This window comes from Physella acuta, unplaced genomic scaffold (assembly GCF_028476545.2).
Source record: "Physella acuta isolate Inbredline_101_S28 unplaced genomic scaffold, ASM2847654v3 ptg002226l, whole genome shotgun sequence".
NCBI lineage: Eukaryota > Metazoa > Mollusca > Gastropoda > Physidae > Physella > Physella acuta.
In genome coordinates this window covers 46113-58526 of record NW_026733726.1, presented here as the reverse complement: position 1 = coordinate 58526, position 12414 = coordinate 46113, and the positions used below count along the sequence as shown (strand labels likewise).

The following is a 12414-nucleotide window of genomic DNA, read 5'->3' as shown; positions in this document are numbered from 1 at the left end:
TTACGCTAGTTACCTCACAGAAACAACTAGTTTTTGTTTTTTGCGGAATGAACCTTTAATTATAATTCAACTGTAGCGTGTGCAGAAAAAGTAAAATTGTGGAAATTATTATTGTATTAGTAATTTTATTAAAATATGGCCTATATTGATTTTTTTTCTTCACTGTGGGCCGACAGTAGCTGCATTGAATTTAATTCGTGACCGGTAGTTAACCTCGTCAACGCTGCGTGGCCTATTCGTTTATATAATCAGTGATGCTCGTTCAGTGGCCTTTTTCAAAGCTAGGCCTAATTTCGGGCGATTTTTAGACTTATTTGATAGGCCGTTAGCCTTTTTCATTGCTGCGTATTTTAAACAATGCTTGTTCAGCGGCCTTTTTTTTTTTTTTTTTTGGCGCTAAATAATCTGTTTACGGGCATTTTAAGCGTTTATGTGTTTATTATTTTTAAAGCTAGACGTAGATCTAGTTTTAAAAAATGTGCGCGAGCATCATTTTCGTCTGTTAAAATTACAATTGGTTTAAGTTCAGGATGGAGATCTTTTATCGTTTTTTTTTCTTGACAGATTTTATCAAGATAGATCGACTTCAAGTTGATATTGAATATTTAAATTACTTTACCTTACTACATTAAACTACATTTGCTTTATCTTTTAAGAGAGTAGACAAAAAAAATTAAGCTAAGTTTTAAAATTAGTCTTAGTTTTGTATCCATTCGGCTCTACTCTATTATAATTTGCTTGAAGAAGGGGGGGGGGGGGGGGGGGGGGGGGGAAGAGAGAGAAAGAAGTGAAGACACCGACGATCTCGTGTACGCGTGTTCATTCTATGACGTGTACTACAGGCCTGCTGACCGCACAGTGACCCCTCGACCGTGGTGGGATTTTTCACCGCGGGATAGTAAACATAAGCAAGCAATCACGCGAGTGACGATGTTTGGAGATTTTATTAAAAAAAAATTACACGTCACGTTTTCAATATGAAAAAAATGTAATGTAAAAAAAAAAGACACTAATACCGTGTATGAACTTCAGCTTCCACACTGTTGACTCAATATAATGTGAATTGAGTTAGGCCTATTTCTTGTATTTATAGACTATCATAACAATCATATTATTTTAAGCATATTTAATAAAATTAGAATTTGAAATAAAATATTTTTTATGGTAATTTGAGTTATGCAAGTGTTCATTATTTCATAAAAAATGGTATGAATAACATGTAGAGTAGAATTTGTAATGTACATTTTCCTTTACCAATTTCATAAATAACTAGATCTAGTTTTATTATCAATCAGTTGGTTTTTTTTTTGTTATTTTCCGGTGAGTAAATAACCTAAGTTGACACACCCCTTAAAAAACTTGTGCACACCAGTTCACGACGTCATGCCATGCCGGCAGGGATCGAGAACGTGGGTTTTGTCATTCATTTTCCATTCTAGACAAATTTTAAAATTGTCTCTTTTCTCGTCAACTGAGTAAGCTAGATATTTAAATGTGGTGTCAAATGTTCTCTTAAGGGGTAAGGAACTTAATAGTGTATTTGAAATAACAGAATATTTTATTTAAAAAAATCCATAATTAAACCTATAAATTAGGCCTAATCAAAAGCCACAAAAGCTATTGATTTTGAAAGGACTCGGACTGGTAACCAATGATGGGCAATGGCTCTGGCTTTGTAGATCTACAATCAATTACAATTTATTATCAATGCAATATCAAGGCTATTATTACTGTTATTTATTACATTTAGTTATTTTAGTATTACTAGATTGTAGATCTAGATCAATTTAGTTGTACTAGATCTAGATCTAGATTATTTTGATCTAATAATAATAAATAATATTTATAGTATAGGCCTATATTGGCTATAGACCTAAAATTACTTTAAAATCTAGTAAATAGTACTAGATCTATTTATTAGGCCTAATAAATAACTTAATAATAATAATAAATTAATATGTTATTCTAAACACAGATACAAGTGAGACAATTAGCTTTATGAAAAATAATATAATTATTTTAGCATATTTATAATTTTAAAATTATTAATTATTATGTAGGCATGTCTATTTTAGTATTTTTATTTAATTTGGAAACTTCACTATTTAGATCTACAGCATTAATAATGTATCAATGTTTTTCTGTTAGTGTAACAAAATAGACATTGACGTATGGTTATATTTATCTTAATCTCGTTCATTTATGCCTGTTAGAATTTTTATTTTATTCTCTTTGATTTAAGCTTATACCATTTTCCACGAGTTACAGCTGCTGTATGAAGTATGAAGAAAATGCGAATCAAGCTAACCAGGACAGTACAGCTTTTAAAACAGATCTCCTCACAGGGTGTTAGCAGTGGTAGGATATGTTGTCACGTATCTGGGGGTAGCCATGTGTTGCATTCAAACTCGTGTTCAACTTTAGCCAGTGCGCATTCCATGCCAGCATTGCAAGAGGAAGCGACTCTCAAATTAAAGGTAGGTTCTGCGTGAATATGTTGCTGGCTAAAAAGAGGTTTAATGTACTTTATCTAGTAGTTCTGGCAGAGGATTTTTGACCCATTCAGGCTATTGGGGCAAAAAGTCAATTTACGCCTCCCCTCTCTCCCCCCCCCCCCATTTAGGTCTGTATATAGTTATTCCAGCTGGCCAAAAAGCGCCAACCCCCACCCCCCCCCCCCCAAATTTGGAAAGATTGAGGCACTTTTCACCAATCACTTTTCTATAACAATCTTTTCTTTAGTGTCAGAGAATCAATATAGAAAACTGTTAAATCAGTCTGTAACGCCAAGTAAGTTTCCCTTTCAAACCTGACGGTCTATGGGGCAAGTGAAGTAGAGTTCACCTGTTTCTGTGAACTCGGCATATGAAGAGATAGTGTGGTCAGCACTATGCCCAGCCGGTAACACCAACTAGTAGTCTATTTTCTTAACTTTGACTTTGTATAATTCACAAATGCAGCTCAAAGTGAGCTTTTTTTTTTTTTTTCTACTCTGTTTGGCACACCCTCTGGTTAAGCTTTGAGTTTTCTACTATAGACAATGGAGATGTTTTCAAACATTGCTATCAAGGACCATTTGCTAAAAAAATTGGAAACAAGCTTCATACAATCCTTTAATTTTCATTTAAATTCCTGGCTTGTTGTTATATTTGCTTAGCAGCATCTTAGCATACCACATTGGTTAATAATCTTACCACTAACCCTCAACCAAACATGGTGTTAAGGTGTGTTTAAGTGAACGTATTCTGATTATGTTGTGTTACTGACTTAGTACTTAATTGATATACTCTTACATTTACTATTTACTCGTACTATTTATTTTATAAGTTTTCAAAACTAGTTTTTCCGTCATTTTTCTAGAAATCTGTAAAAGACAGGGTTGCAAACATTGACCGTCCATTTCATGATTTTCTCACTGATACCTTTGGAAGACAACACACATATTTGAGGATTTCTCTCACTGAGCGCTGTAACCTTAGGTGTAAGTTATGTGTTGTAGATTGTGGCTGTAACCTTAGGTGTAAGTTATGTGTTGTAGATTGTGGCTGTAACCTTAGGTGTAAGTTTTGTGTTGTAGATTGTGGCTGTAACCTTAGGTGTAAGTTATGTGTTGTAGATTGTAACTGTAACCTTAGGTGTAAGTTATGTGTTGTAGATTGTGGCTGTAACCTTAGGTGTAAGTTTTGTGTTGTAGATTGTGGCTGTAACCTTAGGTGTAAGTTTTGTGTTGTAGATTGTGGCTGTAACCTTAGGTGTAAGTTTTGTGTTGTAAATTGTGGCTGTAACCTTAGGTGTAAGTTATGTGTTGTAGATTGTGGCTGTAACCTTAGGTGTAAGTTATGTGTTGTAGATTGTGGCTGTAACCTTAGGTGTAAGTTATGTGTTGTAGATTGTGGCTGTAACCTTAGGTGTAAGTTATGTGTTGTAGATTGTGGCTGTAACCTTAGGTGTAAGTTATGTGTTGTAGATTGTGGCTGTAACCTTAGGTGTAAGTTATGTGTTGTAGATTGTGGCTGTAACCTTAGGTGTAAGTTTTGTGTTGTAGATTGTGGCTGTAACCTTAGGTGTAAGTTATGTGTTGTAGATTGTGGCTGTAACCTTAGGTGTAAGTTATGTGTTGTAGATTGTGGCTGTAACCTTAGGTGTAAGTTTTGTGTTGTAGATTGTGGCTGTAACCTTAGGTGTAAGTTATGTGTTGTAGATTGTGGCTGTAACCTTAGGTGTAAGTTATGTGTTGTAGATTGTGGCTGTAACCTTAGGTGTAAGTTTTGTGTTGTAGATTGTGCTTTTAAAAAAAAAAATACATGTTTAATATTAGTTTATTTACAAGTACTTCATATTAGAAATGTGTTTGATTTCATGATTATCAAAAGTATCATTAAGTAAATTTTTGTTCTAGTGTACTATTTAATCTTAAATGAAAAATAAATTTTGCAACTTGTTTTGATATGCTTTTATGATTTTTCATATAAATAAAAATAAAAAAAACCTTCATGTTTTTCACAAAAATACATGTTTTCGTTATTTAAGTTAAAGTAACCATTCTGTTTTTCACATGATAGATATGTGTTCATTAAAGCAACTTTACCATCTTCCGCCCAACAGGTCAGTACTGTATGCCTGCGGAGGGCGTGACCCTGTCACCAAAAGACAACATCCTCAGGACGGATGAGATTCTCCAGCTGTCGCGGCTGTTTGTCTCTCAGGGTATCACCAAGATCAGACTCACAGGTGGTGAGCCTTTGGTGAGACCAGACCTGCAGCAAATCATTGGTGACTGGAGACATTTTTTTTTAATTAAATTTTTTTTGTCTAGTTCATGACAGTGGTCTAGCGGTAGAGTGCTAGACTGCTAACCTGAAAGTCTATAGTTAATGACAGTGGGACGGTGTGGCCTAGCGGTAGAGTGCTAGACTGCTTACCCGAAAGTCTTAGAGTTCAAATCCGGGTTCAAGTCAGTGGAATGTCTCTGAGCACACCCAGCTCTGATGGGTACCTAACTCACATTATGGAAAGTAAAGGCTGTTGGGCATAGTGCTGCATAAACTACCCCTTCATATGCCGAGGTCACAGAAACAGATGAACTCTACTTCACTTGCCCCATGGATCGTCAGATTTGAAAAGGGAACTTACCTCATGACAGAATTTAATTTCATGCTTGATTTGATTTTAAAACTATATCAGTTGTGTTAATGATGTGTTAGGTCTAGGAAAAGAGACCTAATGGCTAGTAGGTGGGTTGAAGTAGAGTTCGTCTGCTTCTGTTCCCTCTGTATAAGAAGAAATCATGGTGAACTATGACCGGTTAGCTTTCTTTGTGTTAGTACAGTGGTGTTCTGAAGAGTTAACAGATTCAAGCTAGCAATAGTGCACTCTACAGCTTGACCACAGGCATAAACAGTATTGATTATATTTTAATAAGTAGATCAGGGCCCATCTATAAACTATTTTTCAGGATCATGTTACTTTAATTAATTATGTATTATTTAGACACAATTAAAATATTTGTACACCCCCCCCCCCCATCTCATACTATCTATTTAAATATGGAGAATCTTAGCACCAGAGTACAACATGTTATCACCCAAATTTATATTTAAAATATCAATTACAGATTGCCTCAATAATTCTTAATATTTAAAAAAAAAATTGTACAATAATTACAATTAAGTAAACATGTCACTTATTCCCTGTAATTAACACTGACCTTATATTTTGGCAGAGGGGTTAAATGAACTCAGAAGCATTGGCCTTAAGAACATTGGCATCACCACCAACGCTGTGACGCTAGCCAGGAAACTGCCAGATCTGAAGGCGGCCGGACTTGACCAGATCAACCTGAGCCTGGACACGCTGGTGCCAGCCAAGTTTGAGTTCATCACCAGAAGGCGAGGCTTTGAGAAGGTCATCAAGAGCATTGAGAAGGCTTTGGAGCTGGGTTATAACCCTTTGAAGGTAATTTTCTACAGAAAATGTTTAAAAATTAATTGCATTTAGACATTATAAATTTGAGAATTTCATCAAGAGCATTGAGAAGGCATCAGAGCTGGGTTATAACCCTTTGAAGGTAATCTTCTACAGAAAGTATTTAAAAATTGCATGTAGAAATTATAAATTTGAGAATTTCATAATGAGCATTGAGAAGGCTTTGGATCTGGGTTACAACCCTTTGAAGGTAATCTTTAAAGAAAATGTTTAAAAATTGCATGTGGTTGTTATAAATTTTAGGTCATCAAGCTTTGAGAAGGTTTTAGAGCTGGGTTATCACCCTTTGAAGGTATTCTTCTACAGAAAATATAAAAAAATTGCATGTAGATATTATAGTTATCATCATTGTGTTGACCAGAAAAATAGACATGATTAATTACTGTTGTGACAGGACAGTCTAGTTAGACAAGATTATAACTCCACATCAGCACTAATTTGACAGACCAGCAGTGTTGAGATGGACACTTTACCGTGACCAGATACTGAAAACATTGTAACCTTATCAAAATGCATTACCTACTGTGGTCAGTAGTCATCAGCTTCAAGCCATGTACAAACTGATGCACGCCTTTTGAAAGTCTACCTGATACTTGGGTTGAATTTAGAGAACTTTTACCTTGTATCTAGTTAAACAGCCCCATTTTATTACAGCTATGTTTGATGAATAAACTTTTAGCTGTAGTTAAACCAGTTGATATATTCAGTGGATTTACTAAATGATTGTACTGTACTGCAATGTTTTTGTAAACAAAATTAGGGAGGTCATTTTTGTTTTCAGAGCTCTTCATTTTTGATGTTAAAGTTTGTTTTTTCCATAAAAGTTTGTACAATTTTTTGTATACAGATCAACTGTGTTGTCATGAGGGGCATGAATGAAGATGAGATTTGTGATTTTGTTGCCTTCACAGAAAACAAAGTAGGTGTAATCACTAACTGAAGTTAGAATGTAGTTAAATTTACAAAAAATGTGTTAAAAAAGCTAACATTTTCTGTTATTTAGAATCTCCTAAAATGTACATGAAATAAGTTTAAGGCCAATGGAAGCTTTGAAATCATGAAATTTTTTTTATTTTAACTTATTCTATCTTAACTGTTAGGTCATAAAAATAATTTAATTTTTCAAAATGTAATGTAATTTTGTAGTATCAGTTTGCTACATGTCCCCTATTGTTGATTGCCCAGGCAGTGGATGTCAGGTTCATTGAGTACATGCCCTTTGGTGGCAACAAGTGGAACACACAAAAATTCATGTCCTACCAAGAAATGCTGGACAAAATCTACACAAAATGGCCGACATTTGCCAAGCTGTCTGATAAACCCAATGACACATCCAAAGTAAGAGTTGTCTTTCTTGAAATAAAATGTGCTTAAAAATGGTGAATGACATATTTTTTAAACATTTGAATTTAATTAATTCTCTTATTTGCAGAAAAAAAAATCACAGTCATTGCACAAATGGTTTTAGAAATGTATACACAATGAAAAATTGTTTATCCTTTAATAATAAGTTATGAGGTATGGTAATCAAGCATATTAAAAGTCTGGCATCATGGTCTAGTGGTTTAAGTATGATCCTGTATTAAATGTGGAGGTGTAGTACTGTGTAGTCACCCAAGTGTGATGTATACGTTTCAAATGCTAGGTATCCATTAAAACTGAGTAAGCATATAGATACTCTGTGATTAAATAAATGAGTACCCATCTTAATACAGTTTAAACACATATTTGGTGGTGGTGCTGTATAAGATTCTGAAGACTACTTTGTGTTAAGAATTATTAGAAAATCTGTGAATGTAATCTTGTACTGTAGTAATGCTGAAGCTTGTTACAATTTTATTATTTCTGGTGTATAAAGTCCCAGGGTAATCTTGTACTGTAGTAATGCTGAAGCTTGTTACAATTTTATTATTCCAGGCGTATAAAGTCCCAGGGTTTGCTGGGCAGGTCGGGTTTATCACATCCATGAGTGAGCACTTCTGTGGGTCTTGTAACAGGCTTCGTATCACAGCTGACGGAAACTTAAAGGTCATTTTTGTTTCTTTTTTAAATTAATTAGTTTCAATAAGTTTTAAAATTAAATTGATAGTTTAATTTTTTAAATTCTATTGGTATTTCTATATAATTAAAAAACCTTTTAATTACTAACTTCACTTAAAAATCCTTGAAATTAATTAACATCACTTAAAAATTAATTGAACTAAATTACTTAAAAAATTTCTTGTACCTAACTAATACAGGTGTGTTTACATGGAAACTCTGAGGTTTCACTGCGGGACTGTCTGAGACAGAACTTACCTGAGCCTGAGTTGTTGGAGGTGATTGGCGCTGCTGTTAAGAGAAAGAAGCGACAGCATGCAGGTTTAAAACGTTTATTATTATTAAAATTGAAAAGCAACAGTAAAACTCTTTTCCTTCAAGAAATATTTTTTGTACTTTACTTATTGTTTGGATATGTTGTTAAGATAAAAACAACAACTAGCGTTATCATGGTCATATTTGGTTTATAAAACTTATTTTTACCAAATTCTATAAACTGTTAGTTTCTTGAGGCTTTTTTGTTTTGTTGTTACTCATTCACATTTTGACTGTACATAGTTCACAAATGTTTGTCAATGTCAATATTCAGAGCATTAACACCAGTCATTATTTTTTTTTTATTTTAAACTTTGAACCTTTTTTCTTTGTCTCAGGTATGACCAACCTTTCAAAAATGGAGAACAGGCCTATGATACTAATTGGTGGGTGAGAACTGGGCTTACTTGTCTGTAAGTTTATATGTTGAGCAAGCACTAGCTGAGATAAAAATCATACCATAGCTTATAATTTTCATTCAGTTAGGACCACACCCCAGTCAGGTGTACTGTTAAAAGAAGGGAGTTTACAATTTTGGCTTTGCTGTACGGAAGTTAAACTCCTGAGATTTATTTAATATTTTTCTCCCCTATTTTCTTTATTTTAAAAAATACTTTGGTCATCATGGCAGAGTCAATTAAGATTATGGTTGCTGAACCGAAAAGTTTCGAGTTCGAACCGCGGGCAGATGAGGCTTGTTAGCTGGGGACAGCAATTCTTTTAGGAGAGACAACACCAAAATCAAACAACTGCTGCCTTGTAGTTTGTTCTTGGTTGGACAAAGGCTATGGAAGCAAATCCAAAAGAAAATCAGAGGCTAATATGGCGCTTAACAAGTTAACATATTATACTTAATTGTGTTGGAAATTCTTATCAACATTACAATTAAGAACAAAGATGAAGAAAAAATACTCTTTGATTAATTTATTTAAAATATTCTAATATCTACTTGATTAACTTATTTAAAAAATTTTAATATCTACTTGATTATAAATCTTTTTTTACCAGTGATATTTTCTGATATTTAATTTATAAATGTATTTAAAAAGAAAATGATTGACCTTTTGATTTAAGGTTTGTTCATTTACTTATAATCTGTCTAGAATTCCTTGATCTTATTCCAATACTTGAATGCTTATGTCTCTCATCTTCCTCAGGTAAAGATGTAATCAAAACAAATGTGATACAGAGAAAACATGCCGCAAGTTATTTATTTACACTCAGAAACAGTCTATCATTTCCTTTATTGTTTCACCAGTCCATACCTACTTTTGTCCATCATTTTTCTACTTTCGCTGGTGGAAGCTCAATTTTCTCAATCATATGTTGTACAAAAACATCGTTATTTTACAATTGTTATTCAGATTTTCAGAATTCCAAAACTGTATGTTTGTATAGACATTTCTGTACTGTAAAAACTATTTCTGATGTACATAAGAACTTAGAAGAGTCCTGTTTAAAAAATCAGGACACTGGTTCACCTTTAAGTAAGTTGTCCCCCTGTAAGCCTGGCTCTAATAATAAACACAATACAATTACTTCCCCTGAAACCCAGGAAATGCCAGACCATGCAGAGTTTGAGGCTTATGCTAGACAGTATCATGATCTCATGAATAGAGAAGCAAGTGCAGGAAGCCATAATGGGGTTGAGAAATCTGCAGTTGATAAGAGTTACCCACAAATGTACCACGAACTGATGAATAGCTCATCGCATAAAATAGTTGAAGGCACTGGCACAGCCCAACAGTTAAGCCACACTGACTCCAGTGGGAGGGCTGTTATGGTAGATGTGGGTGGTAAGGGAACATCCTTACGTGAAGCCAGAGCCCAGGGTGTTGTTTTACTGGGACCTGAGGCAGCGCGGCTCGTGGCCGAGAATAAGATGAAAAAAGGGGACGTGCTGACTGTGGCCCAGTTGGCCGGGATCATGGCGGCCAAGCAGACGGCTCAACTGATTCCGTTGTGTCATAACATAAACCTGACCAAGGTCGACGTGACCTGTGAACTGGATGTTGAACGCCATGCCGTTGTGGTCAAGTCTCTGGTCAGGACGGTTGGGCAGACTGGGGTGGAGATGGAAGCGCTGACGGCGGTCAGCGTGGCGGCCTTGACCGTGTATGACATGTGTAAGGCTGTCACACATGACATGGTCATCTCGGATGTCAAGCTTATATGCAAGGCAGGGGGGAAAAGAGATTTTCAGAGGTAACTTCAAGGGTAATTTATGGGGGGGAGGGGGTGGGAAGTGGCAGGGGTTCTAAGATTCTCAGGGTTCAGCTCTGTAGTAACTAAGGCAATCATTTTTTTTGAGACATTAATATTAATTGTTAAAAACATTTATATAACGATGCATAATCTCTTAATAATTATACGATGCATAATTGTTTATATCGGTAAGCCTTATTATTAAAATGTGATGAGACTGCTTGTTATTCTCACTTAGAAATGATTGGCTGGAATTGTGTGTAATTTTTCCTTAAGTGTTGTGGGTGATTGTCCTAACATACGGTGACTCTACAATTATTGGGCATTCAACCTGTTTACATTTTGTCAAATACATGAATCGGTATTTAAACCATGTCATTAATAATTAATTTCATGTTAACATTTTTTAATGCAAGCGAAAATTTCAGGGAATATCATTCAAGGGGTATTTCTGTAATAATTAGCAATATTAATAATGTGAATAACATCTGTTAAATGTCTGAATTATTTAAAATGTGAAAATAATGCTGTTTATGATAGAGTGATCTCCCATGCAACTTTGTTGCCTTATACTAGTTATCCAGAAGATGATCCGGTGAATCGCTCATTTTTTGTTTTTGTATTTTATCCACTTCTATATTCATTTGTTTATATTTAATTAAACAGAATGTCTACTGTCTTTAAACTATACTTGATGTTCCTGTAAAAGATACATGATTTTTTTTTCTCCAGTATTATACTTTGCTTTATTTTATCTAAACTTTCCTGTTGAAGAGTTTCATCATGTGGTCACAGTGTCTTGGGTAATGGAAGCGCTCATAGGAGGTGGTTAGAAGTCTGCACAAATATTATTAATTGTTTTTTTTATAAGATAAACAGATGGTTGTGTGAAAATGGTGTAGTTGTTTGTGATAAATAAACTGAATTTTATTTAAAGTGTCAAAAAAAATTGTAATTTTTTTTTTTAATATTTAAAGGGAGCGTGTTTATTAATTTAAGTTTGATAAATTTTGCTTTTGAAGTCTTTTGTAATGAGTAAGTTATAAAGTATCCTAAAAAAAACTCAATAAAGTACTAACCATAAATAGAATTATCAACAGAAAAATATGCAAAATTAATTATTACCAGAATACAACAAAAAGCCAAGTGTGAAACTAATACACTGCACATATACAAATAATACATACAAACAACAGCAACAACACAGCAAACAAGATAAAAAAAAATAAAATCAGCAGTACTCAAGAACATACAAAATCTTTATTGTTGAACACATCGCTCAGTCTTCACCTTACACACAGCAATACACTCTCACAGCCAATAGAAATATGCAGCCTTAGCCTACAACGTACTGTACAGAAAAAGGTACTCTCTTCATAGGAAGTTTAAAAAGTTAAAAACTACTATTGTAAGTTTGTTTCTCACATTTAAGATAGAAAAAATCTATTTTATGCTAAGATTTCACTGATAGAATTCAAAATATTAGCTAGGAAAAAATTAATTATATAAAGTACTTGTTTCTTTTTCATTAGCATCACAGAAAATGGAAACTATTTCTCAGGCAATGGACAGTTGACCAATACTGACACTATTGTTGTTAAGACAGGGACAGTGTGGTTATACCACAGCCATACCTGTTTCTACAAAGAATTCAAACAAAAAGCAAGCAAAGAAAACAATATATTTACACCTGTCTTACGTTAGCACCTACCATAGTCAAATATTGCATGGGTAATATGTATACATATTTACAACAGGACTGCCTAAAGAAAATTTGGCTCTACAGAGCCTTACAGAGTTACAGTAGTAATAGTTGCTTCTACTAGGAATGCAGGCAGTACAGTAACATAGTGTGGTTGTTATGGGGAA

General features: G+C 34.2%; 1 protein-coding gene across 1 annotated transcript; it reads left to right on the top strand.

The window, feature by feature from the left end:
* Nucleotides 1–2262: 2262 nt before the first annotated feature.
* LOC131932593 (molybdenum cofactor biosynthesis protein 1) lies at nt 2263–11481 on the top strand (the record flags this gene model as incomplete). Its single annotated transcript, XM_059289522.1, is given in 10 exon segments — nt 2263–2477; nt 3361–3481; nt 4606–4773; nt 5723–5955; nt 6833–6904; nt 7171–7323; nt 7903–8013; nt 8226–8346; nt 8679–8726; nt 9498–11481. Coding segments are annotated over 10 exon segments (2274 nt in total). The 3' UTR covers nt 10550–11481.
* Nucleotides 11482–12414: the final 933 nt, after the last annotated feature.